Genomic DNA, 26,253 nt, shown 5'->3' with positions numbered 1-26,253 from the left:
ATGTAATTAGTTTTCGAAGAGTTCTGAAGTGTATATAAATAACTTATACATTTTGTAAATTTAGTGCGGAATCGAAGTGAGTATAACCTTCAAGTTTATTTGTGTAGTTAGAGGATTGAATTTTTTTAATTATTTTTATTGACAATTAATTCCTTTTTGGAGATATTAAATAAAAAAACTCACAAAATGCGATTACATGTTCTTTATCTAAAATTTGTCATATATTTGTCATTATATTTGTCATAATAAATTAAAAATTCATTATCAATAAGTAACTCATATTCATTGTATATTATTTTGCAATATTTTATTTTTGTAGAAAAATGCCACGTCTTCGTGGAAGAGCAAGAAATATTGGTCGACGTACTCAGCACGCGCAATTAGTTCATGATCATCGATTGAATAGAACAGTAGAAGAACATTCTATGGATAATGTAAATTTAAGAGATCGAGCTGCATGTACACGTGCAAATGAAAATTTAGAGCAACGTGCTCAACGTCTTCGTGCTAATACATTAAGACAACGAGAGGCACGTCAACGAGCGACCAACGCACATAGAGAACGTAACCAACAGCGAGTACAAGATAATCGAGCATTGGCACGAGCATCACTTAATCGTCTCGCGTTTGAATATGATCCTGAAATAGATTATTCATCACATGCATTGATCACGATTGGTAGTATGGACAAAGAGTGTCAACATTGTCATGCTTTCAAGTACAAAGGTGAATCAGCTGGTTTATGTTGCGCATCTGGAAAAATATCACTGCCACCGCTAAAACCACCACCAGAACCTTTAAAAACGCTTTTAGCTGGAATCACATCTCAATCGAAATTATTTTTACGGAAAATTCGTAAATTAAATTCATGCTTCCAAATGACATCATTTGCAGCAACAAAAATTATTCATAATGAAGATGGCCGTAATTTTGAATCCACATTCAAAATTCAAGGCCAAGTATATCACCAAATTGGTTCGTTACTTCCAATGCCTGATGCCGATCCAAAATTTTTACAAATTTATTTTATGGGGAATGAAGAGCAACAATCACATACACGCTGCGTTTACAACCATATAGAACAGATGGAGGAACGAGAAATTGTGGACATTTTGGAAAGGTTTTTGCAAAACCATAACCAATTAGTACAATTGTTCAAGACTCTTTCTAACAGACTGCAAAACGATAACTATGTCATTGTTATTAAAGCAGACAAAGTACCCTATGGAGAGCACGCAGGCACATATAATGTTCCAACCATTAATGAAGTGGCAGTTGTTATGGCTGGTGACCCATGTGAACGTAGAGACATTCGCATACAACGCAGAGATAATACGATGCAAATAATTCAAGACAATCATCGTTCTTACGATGCTTTGCAGTATCCGTTAATATTTTGGGAAGGAGAAGACGGATATCATTTAAATATTAAACAACGGAATCCAACTACAGGTACAACTTATAGATTATCTTACAATTTTTTTTTTGAATAAATAATTTTTGTTTATCTCATAATTATATTTATTTACAGGTGAAGAACTGACCAAGAAAGTTAGTGCCATGAATTTCTACGCATATCGGTTAATGATTCGTGCTAATGAAGATAATAATATTCTCCGCTGTAGACAGCTATTTCATCAGTACATCGTCGATATGTATGTAAAAATTGAAAGTGAAAGATTAAGGTATATAAAATTCAATCAAGCAAAACTTCGAGCTGAAGAGTATATTCATTTGCGTGATGCAGTAATCGGTAATGTAGATGCAACAAACGTCATTAACAACATCGGTACCACATATATTCTCCCATCATCATATATTGGTAGTCCACGTCATATGCAAGAATATATTCAAGACGCTATGACATACGTACGTGCATACGGTCGACCAGATCTTTTTATCACATTTACATGTAATCCAAATTGGGATGAAATCAAAAACTTGCTGTTGTCAGGTCAAACATCGATGCATCGCCACGATATCACTGCGCGTGTCTTTAAACAAAAATTAAAATCTTTGATGAATTTGATCACACATTACTCGGTTTTTGGTGAAACACGTTGTTGGCTTTACTCTGTTGAGTGGCAAAAACGAGGTTTACCTCATGCGCATATTTTGATTTGGTTGGTGGATAAAGTACGCCCAGAAGAAATTGACAAAATTATTTCAGCGGAAATTCCAGATCCGAATGTTGATCAAGAACTGTTTAACATTGTTACTACTAATATGATTCATGGTCCATGCGGTACTCTAAACATGATGTCACCATGCATGAATGATGGAAAATGTACGAAACGTTTTCCAAAACCATGTCAAACTGATACTATCACCAATATTGACGGTTATCCATCTTACCGGCGCAGAGACGTAGATAATGGCGGTCAATCGTATGAATTGCGACTGTCAAACGGTGTAAGAGTAGATATTGATAATCGGTGGGTGGTTCCATATTCGCCATTACTATGCAAAACCTATAAAGCGCACATAAACGTTGAACTGTGCAGTTCGGTGAAATCTATCAAATACATTTGTAAGTACGTTCACAAGGGCAGTGATAAAGCTATATTTGCTGTTCAAAATGTAAATGACAATGACGAAATAACACGTTATCAAATGGGTCGATACATAAGTAGCAATGAAGCTGTCTGGCGCATTTTTACGTTTCCTATACATGAAAGGGATCCTGCAGTTATACATTTGGCTGTGCATCTTGAAAACGGACAGCGTGTTTATTTTACAGAACAGACTGCACTACAACAAGCATTAACGGCTCCAAAAACAACTCTTACTGAATTTTTCAATCTTTGTAATCGACAAGATGTTGTTGGTCAATTCGCAAAAACATTAATGTATACTGATGTTCCTAAATTTTTTACATGGAATAAGCAATCGAAAAATTGGGAACCACGAAAACGAGGGATTCCAGTCACAGGATTCGCCGACATATTTATGACAAATACTTTAGGTCGACTATATACAGTTCATCCTAAGCAACGCGAATGTTTTTTTTTGCGTTTGTTATTGGTTAATGTTCTTGGACCGACATCCTTCCAATATTTACGAAAAGTCAATGGTATTTTATACGACACTTTCTTCGATGCGTGTCGTGAGTTACATTTATTGGAGGATGATAACCATTGGGATCTCACACTTGCAGATGCAGCACTGAGCTCATCTCCACAACAAATTCGTCAATTATTTTCAATAATATTAACAACGTGTTTTCCGTCTGAAGCATCTGCTCTCTGGAACAAATATAAAGACTCAATGAGTGAAGATATTTTGCATCGGATTAGAATTACTAATCAAAATCCTGATATTCAATTCTCCGCAGAAATATACAATGAGGCTTTAATTATGATTGAGGATATTTGTATTCTTATTTCAAACATGCCACTCATCCATTTTGGCATGCCGGCGCCGAACCGCCCAGCAGTAGATATCATCAACAGTGATGTTCAACGTGAACACCAGTTTGATAAGACTTCGTTGGCTACTTTTGTTGCTAATAATGAACAATTGCTTACAGCTGAACAACGAAATGTATATGATCAAATTAACGTATCAATTGCAGCACAACAAGGTGGATTCTTTTTTTTGGATGCACCAGGTGGCACTGGTAAAACCTTTCTCATCTCACTGATACTTGCGCGCATTCGATCACAAAATCATATTGCATTGGCCATTGCTTCATCAGGCATTGCAGCGACGTTACTTGATGGTGGACGGACTGCGCATTCAGCACTTAAGTTACCTTTGAATGTTCATACAAATCCCGAAGCAATGTGTAACATAAAGAAGCATTCCGGCATGGCTGAAGTTTTGAGAAAATGCAAAATTATTATTTGGGATGAATGTACAATGGCCCACAAGCATTCGCTTGATGCTCTCGACAGGTCCCTGAAGGATATCAAAGATAATACTAGGCTTTTCGGTGGTGCTCTACTGCTACTGTCTGGTGATTTCAGGCAAACATTGCCAGTAATTCCACGTGCGACATATGCAGACGAAGTAAACGCATGTTTGAAGGAATCTTATCTATGGCGGAGTGTCAGTAAATTGAGCCTTACTATCAATATGCGCGTTCAACTACAAAATGATCCATTAGCGTCAGGATTCTCTGAACAATTGTTAGACATTGGCAACGGTAAAATTCAACTGTATGAAGATACCCAATTTATTAAATTTCCAGAGAACTTTTGCAACATGGTGGCTACCAAAGATGAATTAATAAATAGTATCTTTCCAGATTTAAGATATAACTATACTAATCATGAATGGCTACGAGAGCGAGCTATTTTAGCTGCAAAAAATTTAGATGTAGACGCCATCAATTTTAAAATACAACAGTCATTGCCTGGTAATGAAATTACATTTAAATCAATTGACACCGTTGTTGATCCTGACGAAGTGGTCAACTATCCAGTAGAATTTTTGAATTCTTTAGATTTACCTGGAATGCCACCACATAATTTGCGACTGAAGATTGGCTCACCTATAATTTTGCTTCGTAATTTAAATGCCCCGAGATTGTGTAATGGCACGCGATTAGTTATAAAAAAAATCATGGGCAACATTATTGAAGCGAATATTTTATCTGGAAAATTCCAAGGTGAAATTGTACTTTTACCGCGGATCCCAATGATTCCTTCAGATTCACCTATACCATTTAAACGCTTACAATTTCCGATCCGTTTGGCATATGCTATGACTATTAATAAGTCACAAGGTCAAACGATGACATTTTGTGGCTTAGATTTAGAAAATCCGTGTTTTTCTCACGGCCAATTGTACGTTGCGTGTTCCAGAGTTGGAAAACCATCGAGTTTGTTTGTTTATACTCCTCATGGACTAACTAAAAATATTGTACATCCAATGGCATTACGATAAATTAAGTTTTTGTAAATTAAAAATAAATAAATATATATGTTATAAAATGTTTTGAGTGCAAGCTTTTTCACCTTTCATTAAAATGATTTAAAGTTTTCATTTACGATGCTGTTATTTATTTAACAAAGTAATAACTTTTCAATAATAATTTTCATCAAAGCGGTCCAAATTGTTTCAGCTCATTAAAAAAAAGTATGAAATTAAAGACGTGTGTACAGGACAACGTCTGTCGGGTCCGCTAGTATAATATAATATAAAAAGTAATGAACCTCACTGTAGTCATTTATTACCAATAACTATTGCCGAAGTTTGTCTTTAAAAAAAAATCATATTTACCACAACAAAATGGCCGTGCTTAGGATCGGTACATAAAAATATTATCTTATACGTAATAATAATTGATTTAAATTGTGTAATATTGTGCAACACAGTACGCAATATTCAGAATGGAAATACTATTAATAATGACTTGTACTTTGATCCGCTTACAATTTGATTGTAAGCTCAAAATCCTTATAACAATGACTTAACACAATAAACACGATGACAATGACTTGGATCTTTGCACAATTTATTTATTTAAAATTTTAAAATATAATTTATTGAAGCCATTCTATTACTTATTTACATTTGCTGTATATATTCATATTTTTTTGTAAAGTAAACAAAAAGCTGATTAAATAATTATTTGATTTATAATGCACTTAATACTGTTTATGTTACTTATCGTTTTAAATTTGATTGCCAAATTTTGTTAAGAATAAGAGGAGTCAAAGAAAATTAAGTTTAATTAATTTACGTGCATCGTTTTACGTTTATTACTATAAAATGTTTTTGTGTTCATGACTTACCGTGGTTTTCTGAAACGAAAATCTCCGTTTAAAACATAAAGTAATCAATGTTATGTCAAAGATAATGTAAACAAGGATGACGATATGTTTTATGAACAGTTTTTGGTCTCAGAAAGCAACGGTGATTAATAAATATTCTGAAATATTGAACGTCATCATGATTGGCATATTTTTAACTCGTCATCATGAACAACATCAGATAAACTTACGTAGTAGGTATATATAAGTGTAGTAACCTTTTTTTTATATATATTTGTGTTATTAAAATTGTTGGTTACAGACAGTTACAGATATGGCTCCACAAGTTAAATATACAAAGGTAAAGATAAATAAAATTTCAATTTAAACTCACGTATAAATATAAAATTTGAAACGTTTTTTAGTGTAAAGTGTTTCCATAATATCGGATGGTTTAATATTTTTTACCCAACTGTCTCAAGAGGGAGAGAAAGGAATGTAAGGGATATACATAAACCACATCAAGTGTATTAAAGACGACGAAGGAAATGTATTGACAGATGATAATGATATTAAACAGCGTTGGAAGGATTATTTTGAAAAATTGATGAACGGAGAGAATATTTGGAGTGGAGTGTTGGAAAAAGTGCCGGTTAATATTGGTATGGTGAAAGAGATTAGCGTGGATGAAGTAAAGAAAGCGGTGCAAGAATGAAAAAGCAGTTGGGCCGGATGGAATACCAGTGGAAGTATGGAAGCTCTGGTGTGGCTGACTCTATTCTTCAACAAGTTGTTACAGGAAGAGGTGATCCCCGATGAGTGGTGTGGCAGTTCGCTGGTGTCCATTTTTAAAAACAAGGGTTATGTACAAATCTGTAACAACTATAGAGGAATAAAGCTCATATCACACAGTATGAAAGCTTGGGAAAGAGTGGTCAACGGAAGAATAAGAGATTAGAGTGAGTAACTCGGAACCAATTTGGTGGTACAATAGGAGGAAGGACTACGGATGCCATTTTTGCTATTCGCCAACTTTGCGAGAAATATAGGCGTGTGCATAAAAACCTGCACATGGTGTTCGTAGACCTCGAAAAAGCATATGATAGGGTTCCGAGGAAGGTTGTGTGGTCGGCTTTGAAAGTGCAAGGCGTGCCTGGGAAATACCTGCAGCTTATTCTTGCTATGTATTGTCTAGCCAATATACACATCCGGTCCGCTGCTGGCGATAATGACAGGTTCGGTGTCTCGGTAGACTTACACCAGGGTTCGGCTTTAAGCCCGTATCTCTTCCTCTTGGTAATGGATGCGCTAAAATCAGACATACGGAAGGAAGCATCCTGATGTATGATTTACGCTGATGACATCGTGCTTGTCGGGGAGGATGAATGCGAGGTGCAGGGCAGGTTGGAAAATGGTGAAATAAATTGGAGAGAGCTGGTCTTTAAATCAGTAGGACTGAACAGTTGTTCTGTGATTTTGGTGGTCCGACCAGTTTTTTCCGATCGACTTAAATGGTGTTGACCTACCAACCTGCTCCGATTTTAAGTACCTCGGTTCACTCGTACAATATAACGGTGGTGTTTACCGGGATGTATTTTTTCAACAGTTGTTCATCGACAACCAGTGGGTGGACGCCGTCAGTGGCAAAACTTTCGAAACCTACAATCCTCATGACGGCTCCGTTATTGCTAAAGTGGCTGAGGGTGATGAGGTAATTATTTAATTAAGTACATTTATAAAAAGTTTGATTCTATTCTCTTATCAGACGTTTATACATACGGCACGTCACCACACTTTCATAATCGATGCTTCGCGTGTTTGAACGAAACGATTCGAATATTTCTTCATTTTGCGTATAGCCAAAAAATAGAAGAAGTTGATGCGATAGCCTTCACAGAGTAGAGTCACTTCACTTATTAGTCTGACGCCTACCATCTTTCGACCACATCACCATTTAACATCATGTGGTCAGGTGCTAGTTTACTGTTCTTGTTACATCAGATTCCTTTATATGTGGTGATTCTGCTGGTTTAAAATGATATACAAATATACATAATACGGATATGTGATAATAATCATTTTCAAACATCATTATCATTTTACCAATTCAGCCGATCTTTGCTTCTTATCATAAGACCGATAATTCTTGGAGTATGTGGGTCTTATGATACATAAATACATTAATACTAGCGGACCCGACAGACGTTGTCCTGTACACACGTCTTTAATTTCATACTTTTTTTTAATGAGCTGAAACAATTTGGACCGCTTTGATGAAAATTATTATTGAAAAGTTATTACTTTGTTAAATAAATAACAGCATCGTAAATGAAAACTTTAAATCATTTTAATGAAAGGTGAAAAAGCTTGCACTCAAAACATTTTATAACATATATATTTATTTATTTTTAATTTACAAAAACTTAATTTATCGTAATGCCATTGGATGTACAATATTTTTAGTTAGTCCATGAGGAGTATAAACAAACAAACTCGATGGTTTTCCAACTCTGGAACACGCAACGTACAATTGGCCGTGAGAAAAACACGGATTTTCTAAATCTAAGCCACAAAATGTCATCGTTTGACCTTGTGACTTATTAATAGTCATAGCATATGCCAAACGGATCGGAAATTGTAAGCGTTTAAATGGTATAGGTGAATCTGAAGGAATCATTGGGATCCGCGGTAAAAGTACAATTTCACCTTGGAATTTTCCAGATAAAATATTCGCTTCAATAATGTTGCCCATGATTTTTTTTATAACTAATCGCGTGCCATTACACAATCTCGGGGCATTTAAATTACGAAGCAAAATTATAGGTGAGCCAATCTTCAGTCGCAAATTATGTGGTGGCATTCCAGGTAAATCTAAAGAATTCAAAAATTCTACTGGATAGTTGACCACTTCGTCAGGATCAACAACGGTGTCAATTGATTTAAATGTAATTTCATTACCAGGCAATGACTGTTGTATTTTAAAATTGATGGCGTCTACATCTAAATTTTTTGCAGCTAAAATAGCTCGCTCTCGTAGCCATTCATGATTAGTATAGTTATATCTTAAATCTGGAAAGATACTATTTATTAATTCATCTTTGGTAGCCACCATGTTGCAAAAGTTCTCTGGAAATTTAATAAATTGGGTATCTTCATACAGTTGAATTTTACCGTTGCCAATGTCTAACAATTGTTCAGAGAATCCTGACGCTAATGGATCATTTTGTAGTTGAACGCGCATATTGATAGTAAGGCTCAATTTACTGACACTCCGCCATAGATAAGATTCCTTCAAACATGCGTTTACTTCGTCTGCATATGTCGCACGTGGAATTACTGGCAATGTTTGCCTGAAATCACCAGACAGTAGCAGTAGAGCACCACCGAAAAGCCTAGTATTATCTTTGATATCCTTCAGGGACCTGTCGAGAGCATCAAGCGAATGCTTGTGGGCCATTGTACATTCATCCCAAATAATAATTTTGCATTTTCTCAAAACTTCAGCCATGCCGGAATGCTTCTTTATGTTACACATTGCTTCGGGATTTGTATGAACATTCAAAGGTAACTTAAGTGCTGAATGCGCAGTCCGTCCACCATCAAGTAACGTCGCTGCAATGCCTGATGAAGCAATGGCCAATGCAATATGATTTTGTGATCGAATGCGCGCAAGTATCAGTGAGATGAGAAAGGTTTTACCAGTGCCACCTGGTGCATCCAAAAAAAAGAATCCACCTTGTTGTGCTGCAATTGATACGTTAATTTGATCATATACATTTCGTTGTTCAGCTGTAAGCAATTGTTCATTATTAGCAACAAAAGTAGCCAACGAAGTCTTATCAAACTGGTGTTCACGTTGAACATCACTGTTGATGATATCTACTGCTGGGCGGTTCGGCGCCGGCATGCCAAAATGGATGAGTGGCATGTTTGAAATAAGAATACAAATATCCTCAATCATAATTAAAGCCTCATTGTATATTTCTGCGGAGAATTGAATATCAGGATTTTGATTAGTAATTCTAATCCGATGCAAAATATCTTCACTCATTGAGTCTTTATATTTGTTCCAGAGAGCAGATGCTTCAGACGGAAAACACGTTGTTAATATTATTGAAAATAATTGACGAATTTGTTGTGGAGATGAGCTCAGTGCTGCATCTGCAAGTGTGAGATCCCAATGGTTATCATCCTCCAATAAATGTAACTCACGACACGCATCGAAGAAAGTGTCGTATAAAATACCATTGACTTTTCGTAAATATTGGAAGGATGTCGGTCCAAGAACATTAACCAATAACAAACGCAAAAAAAAACATTCGCGTTGCTTAGGATGAACTGTATATAGTCGACCTAAAGTATTTGTCATAAATATGTCGGCGAATCCTGTGACTGGAATCCCTCGTTTTCGTGGTTCCCAATTTTTCGATTGCTTATTCCATGTAAAAAATTTAGGAACATCAGTATACATTAATGTTTTTGCGAATTGACCAACAACATCTTGTCGATTACAAAGATTGAAAAATTCAGTAAGAGTTGTTTTTGGAGCCGTTAATGCTTGTTGTAGTGCAGTCTGTTCTGTAAAATAAACACGCTGTCCGTTTTCAAGATGCACAGCCAAATGTATAACTGCAGGATCCCTTTCATGTATAGGAAACGTAAAAATGCGCCAGACAGCTTCATTGCTACTTATGTATCGACCCATTTGATAACGTGTTATTTCGTCATTGTCATTTACATTTTGAACAGCAAATATAGCTTTATCACTGCCCTTGTGAACGTACTTACAAATGTATTTGATAGATTTCACCGAACTGCACAGTTCAACGTTTATGTGCGCTTTATAGGTTTTGCATAGTAATGGCGAATATGGAACCACCCACCGATTATCAATATCTACTCTTACACCGTTTGACAGTCGCAATTCATACGATTGACCGCCATTATCTACGTCTCTGCGCCGGTAAGATGGATAACCGTCAATATTGGTGATAGTATCAGTTTGACATGGTTTTGGAAAACGTTTCGTACATTTTCCATCATTCATGCATGGTGACATCATGTTTAGAGTACCGCATGGACCATGAATCATATTAGTAGTAACAATGTTAAACAGTTCTTGATCAACATTCGGATCTGGAATTTCCGCTGAAATAATTTTGTCAATTTCTTCTGGGCGTACTTTATCCACCAACCAAATCAAAATATGCGCATGAGGTAAACCTCGTTTTTGCCACTCAACAGAGTAAAGCCAACAACGTGTTTCACCAAAAACCGAGTAATGTGTGATCAAATTCATCAAAGATTTTAATTTTTGTTTAAAGACACGCGCAGTGATATCGTGGCGATGCATCGATGTTTGACCTGACAACAGCAAGTTTTTGATTTCATCCCAATTTGGATTACATGTAAATGTGATAAAAAGATCTGGTCGACCGTATGCACGTACGTATGTCATAGCGTCTTGAATATATTCTTGCATATGACGTGGACTACCAATATATGATGATGGGAGAATATATGTGGTACCGATGTTGTTAATGACGTTTGTTGCATCTACATTACCGATTACTGCATCACGCAAATGAATATACTCTTCAGCTCGAAGTTTTGCTTGATTGAATTTTATATACCTTAATCTTTCACTTTCAATTTTTACATACATATCGACGATGTACTGATGAAATAGCTGTCTACAGCGGAGAATATTATTATCTTCATTAGCACGAATCATTAACCGATATGCGTAGAAATTCATGGCACTAACTTTCTTGGTCAGTTCTTCACCTGTAAATAAATATAATTATGAGATAAACAAAAATTATTTATTCAAAAAAAAAATTGTAAGATAATCTATAAGTTGTACCTGTAGTTGGATTCCGTTGTTTAATATTTAAATGATATCCGTCTTCTCCTTCCCAAAATATTAACGGATACTGCAAAGCATCGTAAGAACGATGATTGTCTTGAATTATTTGCATCGTATTATCTCTGCGTTGTATGCGAATGTCTCTACGTTCACATGGGTCACCAGCCATAACAACTGCCACTTCATTAATGGTTGGAACATTATATGTGCCTGCGTGCTCTCCATAGGGTACTTTGTCTGCTTTAATAACAATGACATAGTTATCGTTTTGCAGTCTGTTAGAAAGAGTCTTGAACAATTGTACTAATTGGTTATGGTTTTGCAAAAACCTTTCCAAAATGTCCACAATTTCTCGTTCCTCCATCTGTTCTATATGGTTGTAAACGCAGCGTGTATGTGATTGTTGCTCTTCATTCCCCATAAAATAAATTTGTAAAAATTTTGGATCGGCATCAGGCATTGGAAGTAACGAACCAATTTGGTGATATACTTGGCCTTGAATTTTGAATGTGGATTCAAAATTACGGCCATCTTCATTATGAATAATTTTTGTTGCTGCAAATGATGTCATTTGGAAGCATGAATTTAATTTACGAATTTTCCGTAAAAATAATTTCGATTGAGATGTGATTCCAGCTAAAAGCGTTTTTAAAGGTTCTGGTGGTGGTTTTAGCGGTGGCAGTGATATTTTTCCAGATGCGCAACATAAACCAGCTGATTCACCTTTGTACTTGAAAGCATGACAATGTTGACACTCTTTGTCCATACTACCAATCGTGATCAATGCATGTGATGAATAATCTATTTCAGGATCATATTCAAACGCGAGACGATTAAGTGATGCTCGTGCCAATGCTCGATTATCTTGTACTCGCTGTTGGTTACGTTCTCTATGTGCGTTGGTCGCTCGTTGACGTGCCTCTCGTTGTCTTAATGTATTAGCACGAAGACGTTGAGCACGTTGCTCTAAATTTTCATTTGCACGTGTACATGCAGCTCGATCTCTTAAATTTACATTATCCATAGAATGTTCTTCTACTGTTCTATTCAATCGATGATCATGAACTAATTGCGCGTGCTGAGTACGTCGACCAATATTTCTTGCTCTTCCACGAAGACGTGGCATTTTTCTACAAAAATAAAATATTGCAAAATAATATACAATGAATATGAGTTACTTATTGATAATGAATTTTTAATTTATTATGACAAATATAATGACAAATATATGACAAATTTTAGATAAAGAACATGTAATCGCATTTTGTGAGTTTTTTTATTTAATATCTCCAAAAAGGAATTAATTGTCAATAAAAATAATTAAAAAAATTCAATCCTCTAACTACACAAATAAACTTGAAGGTTATACTCACTTCGATTCCGCACTAAATTTACAAAATGTATAAGTTATTTATATACACTTCAGAACTCTTCGAAAACTAATTACATTAAATATTTTAATTAGCAACTTCACTTGAATAACACAATTATAACACAAAATAACGAAATACTTTTTCAAATTGATCGTAGCACTATCTGTCGGGACAAACTAAAATTAAAATAGAATAATATTGAATGCGATGATAGCGCCATCCGTCGAATCTGATGTAAAACATTCCAAAATCAAAAACTCCTTACAAATAAAAATTAATTAAAAAAACATCTGAATTCACAAAATTATTTATACACACTTCAAAACTCTTTAAAAAATAATTACATTTAATATTTTAATCAGCACATGAATTGAATAACAAAATTTTTTTCAAATTAATCGTAGCACCATCTGTCGGGACAAACTAAAATTGAAATAGAATAATATTGAATGCGATGATAGCGCCGTCCGCCGGATCTAATGTAAAACATTCCAAAATCAACAACTCCTTATAAATAAGAAATTAATTGAAAAAACATTTTCCAGTAGACCAAACTGTAAATCTAAACCATTCTCGAATCTCCACGAACACACACAAAAAATTTCATCAAAATTGGTCCAGTCGTTTAGGAGGAGTTCAGTCACATACACACGCACACAAGAAATATATATATTAAGATATTGTACATTAATTTGTTTTTGGACATTCATATAACGTATTAAAGTTCTTGGTGATATCTATGTAAATAGGCGTTTCAGAATAACACCAAATGAGAAACCGTAATTGTCTGCTTCTTTGTGCTTTAGAAGCGTGTGACCATTTATTTATTTATCTAGTTTTAATAATTTTTGTACCAGGCGGACATAAACTTAGCGGTAGCGGCAGCGAAGCGCGCGTTTCATCGGAACTCCGAATGGCGTTTACTCGACGCGTCTCAAAGAGGTTACATACTCCACAAATTCGCCGACCTGGTGGAAAGAGACTTCGACTACCTCGCTGAACTTGAGTCCTACAACAATGGCATGGTGTTGAGTCTATCAAAAGGATTCAATCGACACGGTATCGATTACATACGATACTTGGGCAGTTTGGCTGACAAAGTTCAAGGAGATACTATTCCTCTTAGTGAGTACTTGTCTTTAATATTTATTATGTTTATGTTGGTGTTAATTTTAAATGTTTATTCCGCCAAAATTTTATAAAAGAAGAATGAGTGCGGCGGTAAAACGTTTGGCTCGATTATGTAGAATTACGCGTGTTGTTCTTTATCTTATTGTTGGTTGGATGTGGTTATGTTGGATCTTGAGAAGAGAAACGCTTGTTACTTGTTCGAAATTTTATTAGCGACTCGCCATCTTTTACAAAAGTAATAGATAATTGAATAGATCATAGATCAATGAATCGATAGTTCGTTTACATTATTGATCATAGAGTAAATATCGATTATAAACTAACATGCCCCCCACCAAAAAGGGCACAGGCCTTTTTAAGAAAATTAATGAAATTGAAATTAAACTGTATATAAACCAAAGAATGAATTAATAGCAAACTGTCAAAATTTTAAATTGTAAACACAAATGAATGAAAATCTTAAGTAATACAAATAGTGAAACAAATATGCAAATATGAAAATAAATGTATGAAATTATCCTAGTATTTACAAAACATCCTAATTTAAATTAATCATCCTTATAGTTAAATCGCTGTAATCAGTACAAATCAAAGTAAATGTAAACAAACTTAGCATAAATCAAAATGAAAAGAAAAACAAAATAAATAAATCTCAAAACCAAAATAAAAAACTTAAAACATAACTGCTGAAATCAATAACACAAACATAATCAGTTAGTTTTAAGTGATTGCAAATTAAATATGTACACAATATAAAGAATACATTAATATGTAGTATTGAAAGTATGAATCAAGTAAACTTATTAGCTACAACAATTTGTAAAGAAAAATGATATAACATATATCTACTTAACAAGTTTTACAGTAAATTATGAATCAATGTTAATAGGTAAATGACACAATTTAAGCACATTTCTTTTAGTAACACTATCACCACACTTTACACTATACACTCTGGTTATCCCGTCTGGTCCAGGATGTTTGTTGAGTATGCGCCCCAGCATCCACTTCCCCGGAGGCATATTGTCTTGTTTTATTAATACAATATCATTAATTGAAAATTCCTTTTTAATTTTCAACCATTTAGGTCTTTGTTGTAATCTTGTTAGATATTCTTGTTGCCATAGATGCCAAAAATCATCTAAAAGTTTCTGTGTATAAAGCCATCTAGTATGTAAATTAAAATTAATGTTAGTTAAGTTAGGTGTAGGAACAATTTTAAGGGCTTCTCCAATTAAAAAATGTCCTGGTGTCAGCGGGTCCACATTATCTACATCACTGTCATCTATTGGTGTCAACGGCCGAGAATTGAGACAAGCTTCTACTTGACACAAAAGTGTGCTCATTTCTTCGAATGTTAAATTTGTTGTCAAAACCCTCTTCAAATGACCTTTCATTGATTTGACTCCAGCTTCCCAGAGTCCACCGAATGTTGGACTGTAGGGAGGAATGAAATGCCACTGAGTACCATCCATAGCCAAGGTGTTTGCAGTTTGTTTATGTAATGATTCTAAATTAGCTTCATCTAGGGACTCCTTTAGTTCTCTATTTGCAGCAATAAAAGTTCTACCCTGATCGCTCCACATCTGAGCACAATGCCCTCTGCGCGACACAAAACGTTTGAATGCTGCAATAAAAGCTTCTGAAGTTAAGTCGCTCACCAATTCTAGGTGTATAGCCTTTGTAGATAAACAAATAAATATAGCAATGTAAGCCTTGCTTGTGCGAATGCCCTTGCCCTTGGACATGAGGATGTTGAATGGTCCCGCGAAATCTACGCCGCTGTTGAGAAAAGGTCGTGATGGAGTTACTCGCTGACTCGGTAGATCACCCATAAGTTGACTTCTTGTTTTGGCTCGAAGTTTTGCACAAATTAAGCATTTAAAAATATGTGATTTAACAATGCTTTTTGCTCTTATAATCCAATATTTCGTTCTCAAATATGAAAGCATGAGTTGCAATCCACCATGTAAAGTTTTTCTGTGTGCATCAGCTACAATAAGTGCGGTAAGTTTAGACTTGGAGTCGAGTATAATTGGATGTTTACTGTCTTCACTTAAGTTTGCATGACGCAATCTTCCTCCAACTCTGATAACTCTTTCTTTGTCAAGAAAAGGGTTCAAAGTTTTAAGGTGACTGTTTGGTTTGACATATTCAAACATCATGATATTTCTTATGTCATCACTGAAATGTTCGCTCTGATCCTTTTTTATACAGATTAATAAAGCTTGATTTAATTCTTCTGTTGTAATGCTGGACTCTTTGTATTCCTTTTTTCTGAAATTTAGAAATCTTCTGCTGTAAACAATTATTTTTTGAAGTTCTTCTAGTGTATCAAAATTATTAAAATCTAAAAATTTATTTGAATAGTTATCTTCAGTTTCCATGGTATTTAAACAAACTTGTACAGATTTCTTCTCTAAATGAGTTGATACAATGCTAGGTCTTGAAAATGTTATTGTCTCTTGTAGAAGCCATGAAGGGCCATTCCACCATAAAGTATCGTTTTGAAGTTCATCGACACTGCAACCTCTTGAGGCAACATCTGCCGGGTTCTCCTGAGACTTAACATGATACCATTGACTGTTGTTGATGTTGTCCAATATCTCCACTACTCGATTAGCGACAAATGGTTTCCATCTGTCTGGTTCTCCTAGCAGCCATGCTAACACAACTGAAGAGTCTGTCCATGCATAAACTTGATTTGATGGTATTCTCATTGCATTGGTTACATGGTGTAATAATTTTGATAGTAGGACTGCACCACATAACTCGAGACGAGGTAGGGATATTGTTTTCACTGGAGCAACTTTATTATATTTTTGTTTAAGCCCTGGTGACTTTTCTAATTTGCTTTCTAATTGTTTGAATCTTCTCAATGCTATCTCTCGACTATTTCCTTCCATGGATGTAGGCTTGTCTGTTTTGAAAGGTAATTGTACAATGTATCTGCCATTGCTACTTCTTGATGTTGTATTCTGAAATAATTCTTCACAAATTTGTTCATCTTGCGTTAATTTTCTTTTAGAAGTTGTATCTATTTCCCATAGTGATTTTAACATATCATCTAGGTTTGTAATTTGATGCATAACTATAATATTTTCTTGGGTTGATTGTAAACTATCATCTATTGTTCCAAAAATTATATAACCTAATGTGGTGTTTTGAGCACATGGTGTTCCTGGTGGGCCTCTTATAACCTCACTCAGTATTATTTGTGAATATACATCTACTCCCAACAGTAGGTCTACAGATCTTGAAATGTTGAAACTTGGATCGGCTAACTCAAGTCCTTGTATGTGGGGCCAGTCGCTGTATTGCAATGTTGTGTTTGGTATTCTTGAAGTAAGTTGTCTGGAAATCACAAATGCCTTTATTTTGATGCTAAAATCTTTCATAAATCTGGAGCTTACTTCAATTTGAATTGATTCATTTATCCTTGACTTTACTGATCCCACCCCGATGATGTTTCCTTTTGTTGAATATCTCTTTGCCTTTAACAATTGAGCGGCTCGCTCACTTATTAAACAACCTTGTGAACCTGGATCGATTAATGCTCTTAAAACAGTTGTGTATCCATCCTCGCTTTGTACAGCTACTATTGCCGTCCCTAATAAAACTGTTTTATTGTATGTTGTATTTGATTGTGAAGTCGCTACTGTATTAATTTGAATTGGTGTTTCTTCAACATTTGCATTTAAAACCGTAGGTTGAGAATGATTTGCAATGTTACCTTGGGTACTCGCTGTGGGTGAATGATGAAGAAGCGTGTGATGCCGTTTGTGACAAATCCTGCAAGTGCTAGATGATCGACAATATTTGACAGGATGTCCTGGAATTAAACAGTTGTAACAGATGTTATTCTGATTGATATATTCTCTTCTCTTTTGTAGATCCATTTTTCCAAAACTTTTGCAGTGACAAAGTGCATGATGTTCTTTACATAAAACACATGCTTTGAAATTTGTTGTAGTGTGAAATGCGTGGACTGTATTTTTCTCCTTTGTAGATGATTGTAATAATTCAAGCGTTCTAAATTTAATTTCTAGAAACTTTTTTAAAATTGAAAATGTAGGTAGATCTCCGGAAACTTCCTTGCTTACATATTCTTCCCATCCCTTTTGTGACTCTAGATCTAATTTATTGGTAATTATATACACAATTAGAGGGTCCCATTGGTCTGTATTAATGTTTAAATTATTAAGGCTATGGAGGCATTGGTTAGTGGTATCAAGTAAAGCTTTTATATGACTCACCGATGGACTCTGCAACTTTTTCTGGTTAAATAATTTCCTTAAAATAGATGTTACGATGAGACGTTTATTGTTATATCGCTGCCTCAACACCTCCCAGGCTTGATCATAGTTGTCCTCCGTTACTTGTATATATTTAAGTAAATTTTCTGCTTCCCCGCTGACACTCAATTTTAAATATTGTAGTTTTTGTACTTTACTAATTCCATCGTTCTTGTGTATAAGGGAGATAAAAAGGTCTTGGAATGTTGGCCAATCTTCATAATTACCGGCGAATGTGGGTACTTCTATATTTGGTAATTTTACCTGCTGCTTCATACTTGGTGGGCTGCCGATAGCTGGTATGCTGCTGCTTTGGGGATGTGCTGGCTGAAGAAAATCTTTCATAGCTGCTTTACCTTGAATGTAGGTCTCTTCGCAGTCGACGAATACTTCGTTCTTGAAATACTCCAATGATTTTCTTTGTTCTTTCGTTACTATCCTTATTAAGCTGTTATGATTATTTGTGAAGGCGACCCAATATTCTTGTAAGATCGACATCTTGGTTTCAACATATCCTTCGGTCAGACGACTTTTTGGAGTCTTCTTGATATTCTCGTAAATTCGGGTAATGTGTTGGCGTATGTCTTGGAGCACTGTTAATAATTGTTCTACGTTATCCATATTTTCTACCAATTTTTCTAATTTTGAATAAAACGCTGAATATTCGGCTCGATGAGGCCACTATGATGGTTGGATGTGGTTATGTCGGATCTTGAGAAGAGAAACGCTTGTTACTTGTTCGAAATTTTATTAGCGACTCGCCATCTTTTACAAAAGTAATAGATAATTGAATAGATCATAGATCAATGAATCGATAGTTCGTTTACATTATTGATCATAGAGTAAATATCGATTATAAACTAACACTTATAAACAATTGTACTCTACATAATTTGTTTGAAATATCTGGCAACCAAGCTATGCTATTGTATGTTTTATAAACCCATAGTTTATGCCCGTGAGTTCGTCTGTATGAAATACTATCTTTGGGTATAATTTTTTATGTCTTAGGCTAATCATTTTACTTAAAATTATAAATTATCCCATACAAACTTTCATGCTCTATTCCCTATTGTTATTTTGCACCCTTGAGTTCTTACGAACACATTCTTATGAACTTTGAATTTATTCATATAAAGTTACCAGCCTATACAATATGTTTCAAGCTTGTAATTGAAAAAAATTACGATACTTTGACTCTACACTAACTGTGTATCAAATTTCATTAAAAAAAATAAAGGTTCAATATATTTGGCGTGAATACAGGGTAGACGGACAGACAGATCTAGTTACTTTCGCTTTTTATAATATTAGTAAGGATTAGAGTACAGAGAAGGTAATGTATGAAGGTAACTTGCATAATTGTTTTCCTCTATTACCAGAAATACAGACAATTTTCAACGTAAAATGATCTTTTTGATCAAATTTTACGAGTTGGTTCAATTATATGGCAGTACTCGTATGTTGGCTTTGTTTTACACTTTTGTCCGGTACAATAATTTGTGTATTTACTTAATTTTTTGTATTCATTTCAGATGGTGAAGTTTTTTCATACACGTTGAAGCAGCCTATGGGCGTGTGCGGTCTGATCTTGCCGTGGAATGGACCAATTATGATGTTCATCCACAAAGTAGTCACTGCTCTCGCAGCTGGTAATCTTTATTTTATTTTAAATATATTAAATGCAATAATAAGTTTTTAACAAACACCGGTTTATGTGTCAATCGAATGTTATAAATCGACTTTTTTTAAATTATCGTTTTGCTTCCATAATTGTATATATACATATATATATATATTAGGGTGGGTCAAAAAAATCAACTATTTTTTTTTTTACAATTAATACGGAAAAATGGGTTACTAGGCACCTTAAAAAAATTCTCACCAAATATGGACTCTTAATTTTAATAGGAAGATCCTCCGCGTCGCAGTTTTTCATTTTTTTCTCAGTCCAATAGAAAAAAATTCATTCCTCATCATTAATTGGTCGTACAGAAAAATTTTTTTTAAGAATTTTGTAGGAAATTTAATGCTCTACAAAAAAGGTATCTTATGTTTTTTCCGTAAACCTCACCATTTCACTAATATTGAAGATTTAAGATTGATTATTTTAAGTCAAATGTCACTTTTGTTTATGAATTTTATAACTCGACAAGAAATGGCTATTATTGAATGCGCAATAGAAATTTTTGTAGCAAATTAACTGCTCTATAAAAATGGTATCATATGTTTTGGCGATTAAATTAAGCGTTCAAAAGATATTCATCATCAAACTTTCATGTATACCGATTTTAAGAGTTTTTGATTAAATAATCGAAAAATTTCAATTTAATCTATCAGTTTTGAGAAAATTTACACGAAAAAAATTTTTTTTTATCAACTGAGAAACTTCAAAATGTTTTTCAAGCTTTTTTTTATGTGTAAGTATTTTTATCTACATTTAAAAAAATAAATTGTACATTATTATTTTTTTTATTGATAAATGATTAACTAAGCGATAAATAATGTACAATTTATTTTTTTAAATGTAGATAAAAATACTTACACATAAAAAAAAGCTTGAAAAACATTTTGAAGTTTCTCAGTTGATAAAAAAAAATTTTTTTCGTGTAAATTTTCTCAAAACTGATAGATTAAATTGAAATTTTTCGATTATTTAATCAAAAACTCTTAAAATCGGTATACATGAAAGTTTGATGATGAATATCTTTTGAACGCTTAATTTAATCGCCAAAACATATGATACCATTTTTATAGAGCAGTTAATTTGCTACAAAAATTTCTATTGCGCATTCAATAATAGCCATTTCTTGTCGAGTTATAAAATTCATAAACAAAAGTGACATTTGACTTAAAATAATCAATCTTAAATCTTCAATATTAGTGAAATGGTGAGGTTTACGGAAAAAACATAAGATACCTTTTTTGTAGAGCATTAAATTTCCTACAAAATTCTTAAAAAAAAATTTTCTGTACGACCAATTAATGATGAGGAATGAATTTTTTTCTATTGGACTGAGAAAAAAATGAAAAACTGCGACGCGGAGGATCTTCCTATTAAAATTAAGAGTTCATATTTGGTGAGAATTTTTTTAAGGTGCCTAGTAACGCATTTTTCCGTATTAATTGTAAAAAAAAAAATAGTTGATTTTTTTGACCCACCCTAATATATATATATAATAATTGTCACTTAATCAAAGGTTTTCAAAATTTTGTTAATATAATTAATTAATTTTGGCTCTAAAATACTTTCTAGAAGCATAAAAAATCTCCTTTATACGACTTTGTTAAGACCAATATTGACATGCGGTTCAGAATGCTGGGTTTTGAGTAATAAAGATGAGGAGCGCTTACTAATGTTTGGTGCTGTTTTCATCAATAATCTATGGTGCCGATACAACCACAAGCTATATCAAATGTATAAAGAGCTAAACATAGTGAAGGGCATCAAAATTGTTCGACTGCGGTGGGCGGGACACGTCGCACGCATGGATGATAGCACAGTTCCAAAACGCCTAATGGATAGTAAGCCGGATGGACGTAGAGCATGTTGTAGGCCGAAGCAGAGATGACTAGATGATGCAAAAATATCGGCGTTAAGATCGCCTGGGCGCAAAAAGCCCAAAGTAGACCAGCGGGGCGAAATTTACTAGACCAGGCCCAGGCCCACCCGCGGTTGTAGTTCCTCAGATGAATGAATGAATGGCTTATCATTAACATGTTAATCTTTATAGAAAGAATCTAGATCCTTAATTATCGTCATGGGCTTACGCAATATTCCGAACATATGTGTTATGCTCTGCGTTAGTGTTATTCCTTACTGAAGATTTCTTTTTGCTGAGAAATAAATATTATTTTGTGATGTTTTAGGTTGCACGGTGGTGGTAAAGCCAGCAGAGCAGACGCCACTTACTGCGCTGGTGCTGGCTGCGCTTCTGAAGGAGGCGGGCGTGCCAGCAGGTGTTGTTAACGTCGTCAACGGCTTTGGCGTCGGCGCCGGCACCACGCTCACTCATCATCCTGATGTCGCCAAGATCTCATTCACTGGATCACTTGAAGTAGAGCAACTTTATTGCTATTTCATTACTAGAGTTGTCTCTGAGCTCACAGGACACTTTTTTTATATCTGTCTCTTTTAGGTTGGAAAGCTGATTCAGCAAGCAGCGGGAGCTAACAACCTAAAGCGTGTGACACTCGAGCTCGGCGGCAAGAGTCCTCTGGTCATCATGGACGACGCAGATTGTAAGATAATTCATTTTATTATTATTATATCAGACAATTTACAAGGGTAAAAATAAATACCAATTGGAAAGAGAATTCAACAAGGGAATTCGAAAAACCGCTTAATAAATGATCCTGTCAACTAATGTCAAATCATAAGCGAGAACTCCACGAGCTGTACGTTTTGACTTTTTTTTTTTTTCAGTGAATACTGCGATACCCATTGCTGCCAACGGTCTCTTTGCTCACCAAGGCCAGGTGTGCGTGTCAGCTTCTCGTTTGTACGTGCAATCTGGTATCTACGACAAATTCGTGCAAGGCTGCGTTGCGTTCGCTAAGAACCGAGTTGTCGGTGACCCATTAAACCCTGCAACAGAACAAGGACCACAAGTGAGTACTAATTAATCTTTTATGTCACAATAGTACTCGAAAATCTTATTAGACACAACATTGTCCTGGTACTACTCTGAGCATAACTTTTTGTATTTCTTAAAAGTTACGTTGGTATGGATATTTCCTCTGCTGAGAAGAGAAAGTTTTTCTAAACGTATAGAAAGACGATTGATTATTATTCATTGAATATTCTTTTATCGTTAAATCAAAATATACAACAATATACGAGAATAATTGTGAAAGTTGTTTTTTTTTTTCAAAGAAGTGTATTGTTAGTTGCAAATAGATTATACAAATTTGATTGATATAACGTTGTTATATTAATTTTACAGATAGATGAGGAGATGATGGTTAAAATATTAGGTTATATTGAGAAGGGCAAGAAAGAGGGAGCTAAGCTGATGACAGGAGGCAATCGCATTGGTAACTCTGGTTTCTACATCGAACCGACAGTCTTTGCCGACGTGACTGATGATATGACTATCGCCAAGGAAGAGGTATTTTTTTCATTGAGTTACTTCTTTTTTCAGGATAACAATTGGTTAGTATCAAAGCCCAATGGTATGAAGCTTATTCTCCTTTTCTTTATTTACGCCTTATACTAACTCAAGGTGTTGGTCGCGACTACGTAACGTGACTAGCGTAATGTGACGTGACATAGACGTAGACGTCAAATTAACACATGTATTTAATATACTTACAAACAAAAGAAATTAGTACACTTTTAAAATTGCATGAACGAGTTACGTCCTTTGTACACAAGGCGATGTAAATTTTCGTCAACAGTTCTATCTACTATCGCTAAAGCTAAAGGGGAAAAATACGATTTTCAAGAGGGCTGAGCCTATCTATACAGTAGACATCTTGTAAATACCGAATAGACAACTTGCATCGTCGATCTATCGTTATGTGTAAGGAGCGTGCTAAAAAGCGATACTCGCGACGCAAGTTTAGTTTCAAAGATTTACCTTGCCTTGTGTATAAAGGCCTTTAGTATCCCTGCGGAAAGTAGTCTTGGTAGGGATATTCATTCATGAATCTATTGTTTCTCAGATCTTTGGGCCCGTGCAAAGCATTATTAAGTTCGACAGACTGGAAGAGGTTATCGACAGAGCAAATGCTACGAATTACGGTCTTGCTGCGGGCATATTTACGAACAACCTCAACAACGCATTGCAGTATACCAAACACGTAGAGGCAGGGAATGTATGGTACGATATACTTTACATATTAAAAACGCCATACTTATCACAAAATATTAAATTTCTTAAAAAGTGATTTCTTGCTTTGCAAGATATAAAATTTAAAAAATCAATCGTTACTAAATGGAAAACATTTAAAAAACTTAAACAAGTGTCTTTATTAAATTGTTTAAGTTCTTCATGACCCATCAAAGTAAACATTTATTTAAATTTTCCAGGGTAAACACGTACTTGCTTTCCGCTCCACAAGGGCCTTTTGGTGGCTTTAAAGATTCTGGTCTCGGAAGGGAAAAGTAAGTAGTTTATTAAATATTTGTTACTTTTTGTTGTTAGATTGCGATTAGAATAAACTTAACTTTTTTTTTAATTTTCAGTGGTATCAACGCATTGGAAGCTTATTTGGAAGTGAAGACTGTTACCATTAGCCTGCCAAAGAAATTTTAATTTAAATAATTTAAACATAAAAAAAATGTGATTCCTAATAATAAATTTAAACCAAGATAATTATTATCTAGTTCTGTTTTTTTTTGTTGAAATTCTAAAAAATACAATTTACATTACATACATTTAACAAAATTAATTTTATTCTGATTTTATGGCTTTTAATTTTCCATATTGTCCTCTTTGGTTCTCTGTAGCCAGTCATTTCGTATATAACCTAACTAGCAAGGCCCGCCTTGGTTTTTGGCGGTGGAAAAAAAAATGGTTTTAACAATTTACTAAAGAGTTAGAGTATTTACAAAAGACGATCGTGAAAAGAAAAGTTTGGGATGTGGTACTTATATGTTTTTTTCTGGACTTTGATATGAATAAAGGTGTTTTAGCAACTAATTATTAAATGTTTTTTTTTTATTTATTTAACAAAATATAAATAGTACAGAGCATAATACGTATATTTTAATTACGGCGCCATTTGTAATTTTGCTGAGAATTCATATTTTAGCAAGGCAATCCGGTATTTCTAAACACAAAGCTAATGTTATATGTGGCCCTATTGTAGGATATAATATGTAGGAATCCTACATATATTATTGTACTCTTTGCGCTGCCGCAACTGAATATCGGACAGACCGTTTTAAAGATTATTTTATGTAAAAAGTCTAATTTTTAATCTCCTAATCTACCGTGTTTGTGAATGTATTCAATTTTATTTTGGACGTTCAAACAGAAATTGCGACAGCATACAGCAGTATTAATTTTCCATCACTATATTTATTATTTTTCAGTAAAATTTACATATTAAGTTACTGATAGCGTCCCTACCGTCTAGATATTGTTGTACGTATGTCTGGGAAAGACGTTCACCATTTTATACCACAGATACCTTTCTCGAAATCGAAAATATGACGATTTACCAATTCTAATGTGTCGAAAGTTACGTAGTTTAGGCACTAGAGGCCTTCAAAAGTTTATAAATTATTTTGTATTTATGAAAATATCTCGAAATCTTCAATAGATTATCTTCATACTGAAACCATGATTTTAATTTGGTAAAAAACACATTTTTGAACAGTAAACCTTTGTCATAAAATTAACAAGGGGTTCGAAAACATAAATAGTAAAACAATATTCTATAATATATTTGCAACCGCCTGTACAATCGCAGTTATTTTTTTTCGTGGATATTCACAAAATTTTTGCTCTCTAATAAATATTTGAAATAAAACAGCAATGTTTTTTAAAGTAACTGCAAGCTTCATTCCCACACGTATTTATTTCATACATTTTTTCGATTCTACTAGTGATATCGCTAATCGAATGTTATTTTTTAGCCTACTTCAAAAAGAAGGAGTTTATCAATTCGACTGAATTTTTTTTTTATGTGTTTATGTCCCTACTTAGGCCGAAACCGACTGCGAAATAACAATAATTATACAATATAGACATGTTACAAGAAAGAAGAGAAATTTCTTTAGAGTTTAGAGGGTTTTTGAAAGAGAGAAGAAAGAAAGAAAGAAGTTTTCATGTCATTATTTTGTTTCTTTTTAGTGCATTTTGTTTGAGATTGTTTTTTTTATTGTGGGAAGTTTTCACCGGTGGAGCCGTGCCCATATGTCAAAGTTGTGAAAC

The 26,253-nt window shown here is 34.3% G+C and overlaps 2 protein-coding genes across 2 annotated transcripts; both read left to right on the top strand.

Moving 5' to 3' along the window:
- The first annotated feature begins 323 nt into the window (after positions 1–323).
- On the top strand, positions 324–4,890 carry LOC123721193. The gene is made up of 2 exons (XM_045679060.1): positions 324–1,452; positions 1,532–4,890. The coding sequence occupies exons 1-2, from the start codon at positions 324–326 to the stop codon at positions 4,888–4,890; spliced, it is 4,488 nt and encodes a 1,495-aa protein (XP_045535016.1).
- Positions 4,891–5,945: 1,055 nt separating this feature from the next.
- Positions 5,946–24,678, top strand: LOC106720571 (aldehyde dehydrogenase 1A1). The gene is made up of 11 exons (XM_045679123.1): positions 5,946–6,060; positions 7,306–7,410; positions 13,799–14,066; positions 19,903–20,019; positions 22,238–22,425; positions 22,507–22,609; positions 22,794–22,978; positions 23,314–23,478; positions 24,035–24,192; positions 24,402–24,476; positions 24,558–24,678. Exons 1-11 carry the CDS (start codon positions 6,034–6,036, stop codon positions 24,625–24,627), a joined length of 1,461 nt encoding a protein of 486 aa, XP_045535079.1. The 5' UTR covers positions 5,946–6,033; the 3' UTR covers positions 24,628–24,678.
- The last annotated feature ends 1,575 nt before the right edge of the window (positions 24,679–26,253 follow it).

This window comes from Papilio machaon, chromosome 8 (genome assembly GCF_912999745.1).
Source record: "Papilio machaon chromosome 8, ilPapMach1.1, whole genome shotgun sequence".
Taxonomy (NCBI): Eukaryota; Metazoa; Arthropoda; class Insecta; order Lepidoptera; family Papilionidae; genus Papilio; species Papilio machaon.
This window is presented reverse-complemented; position numbering and strand designations above follow the sequence as displayed.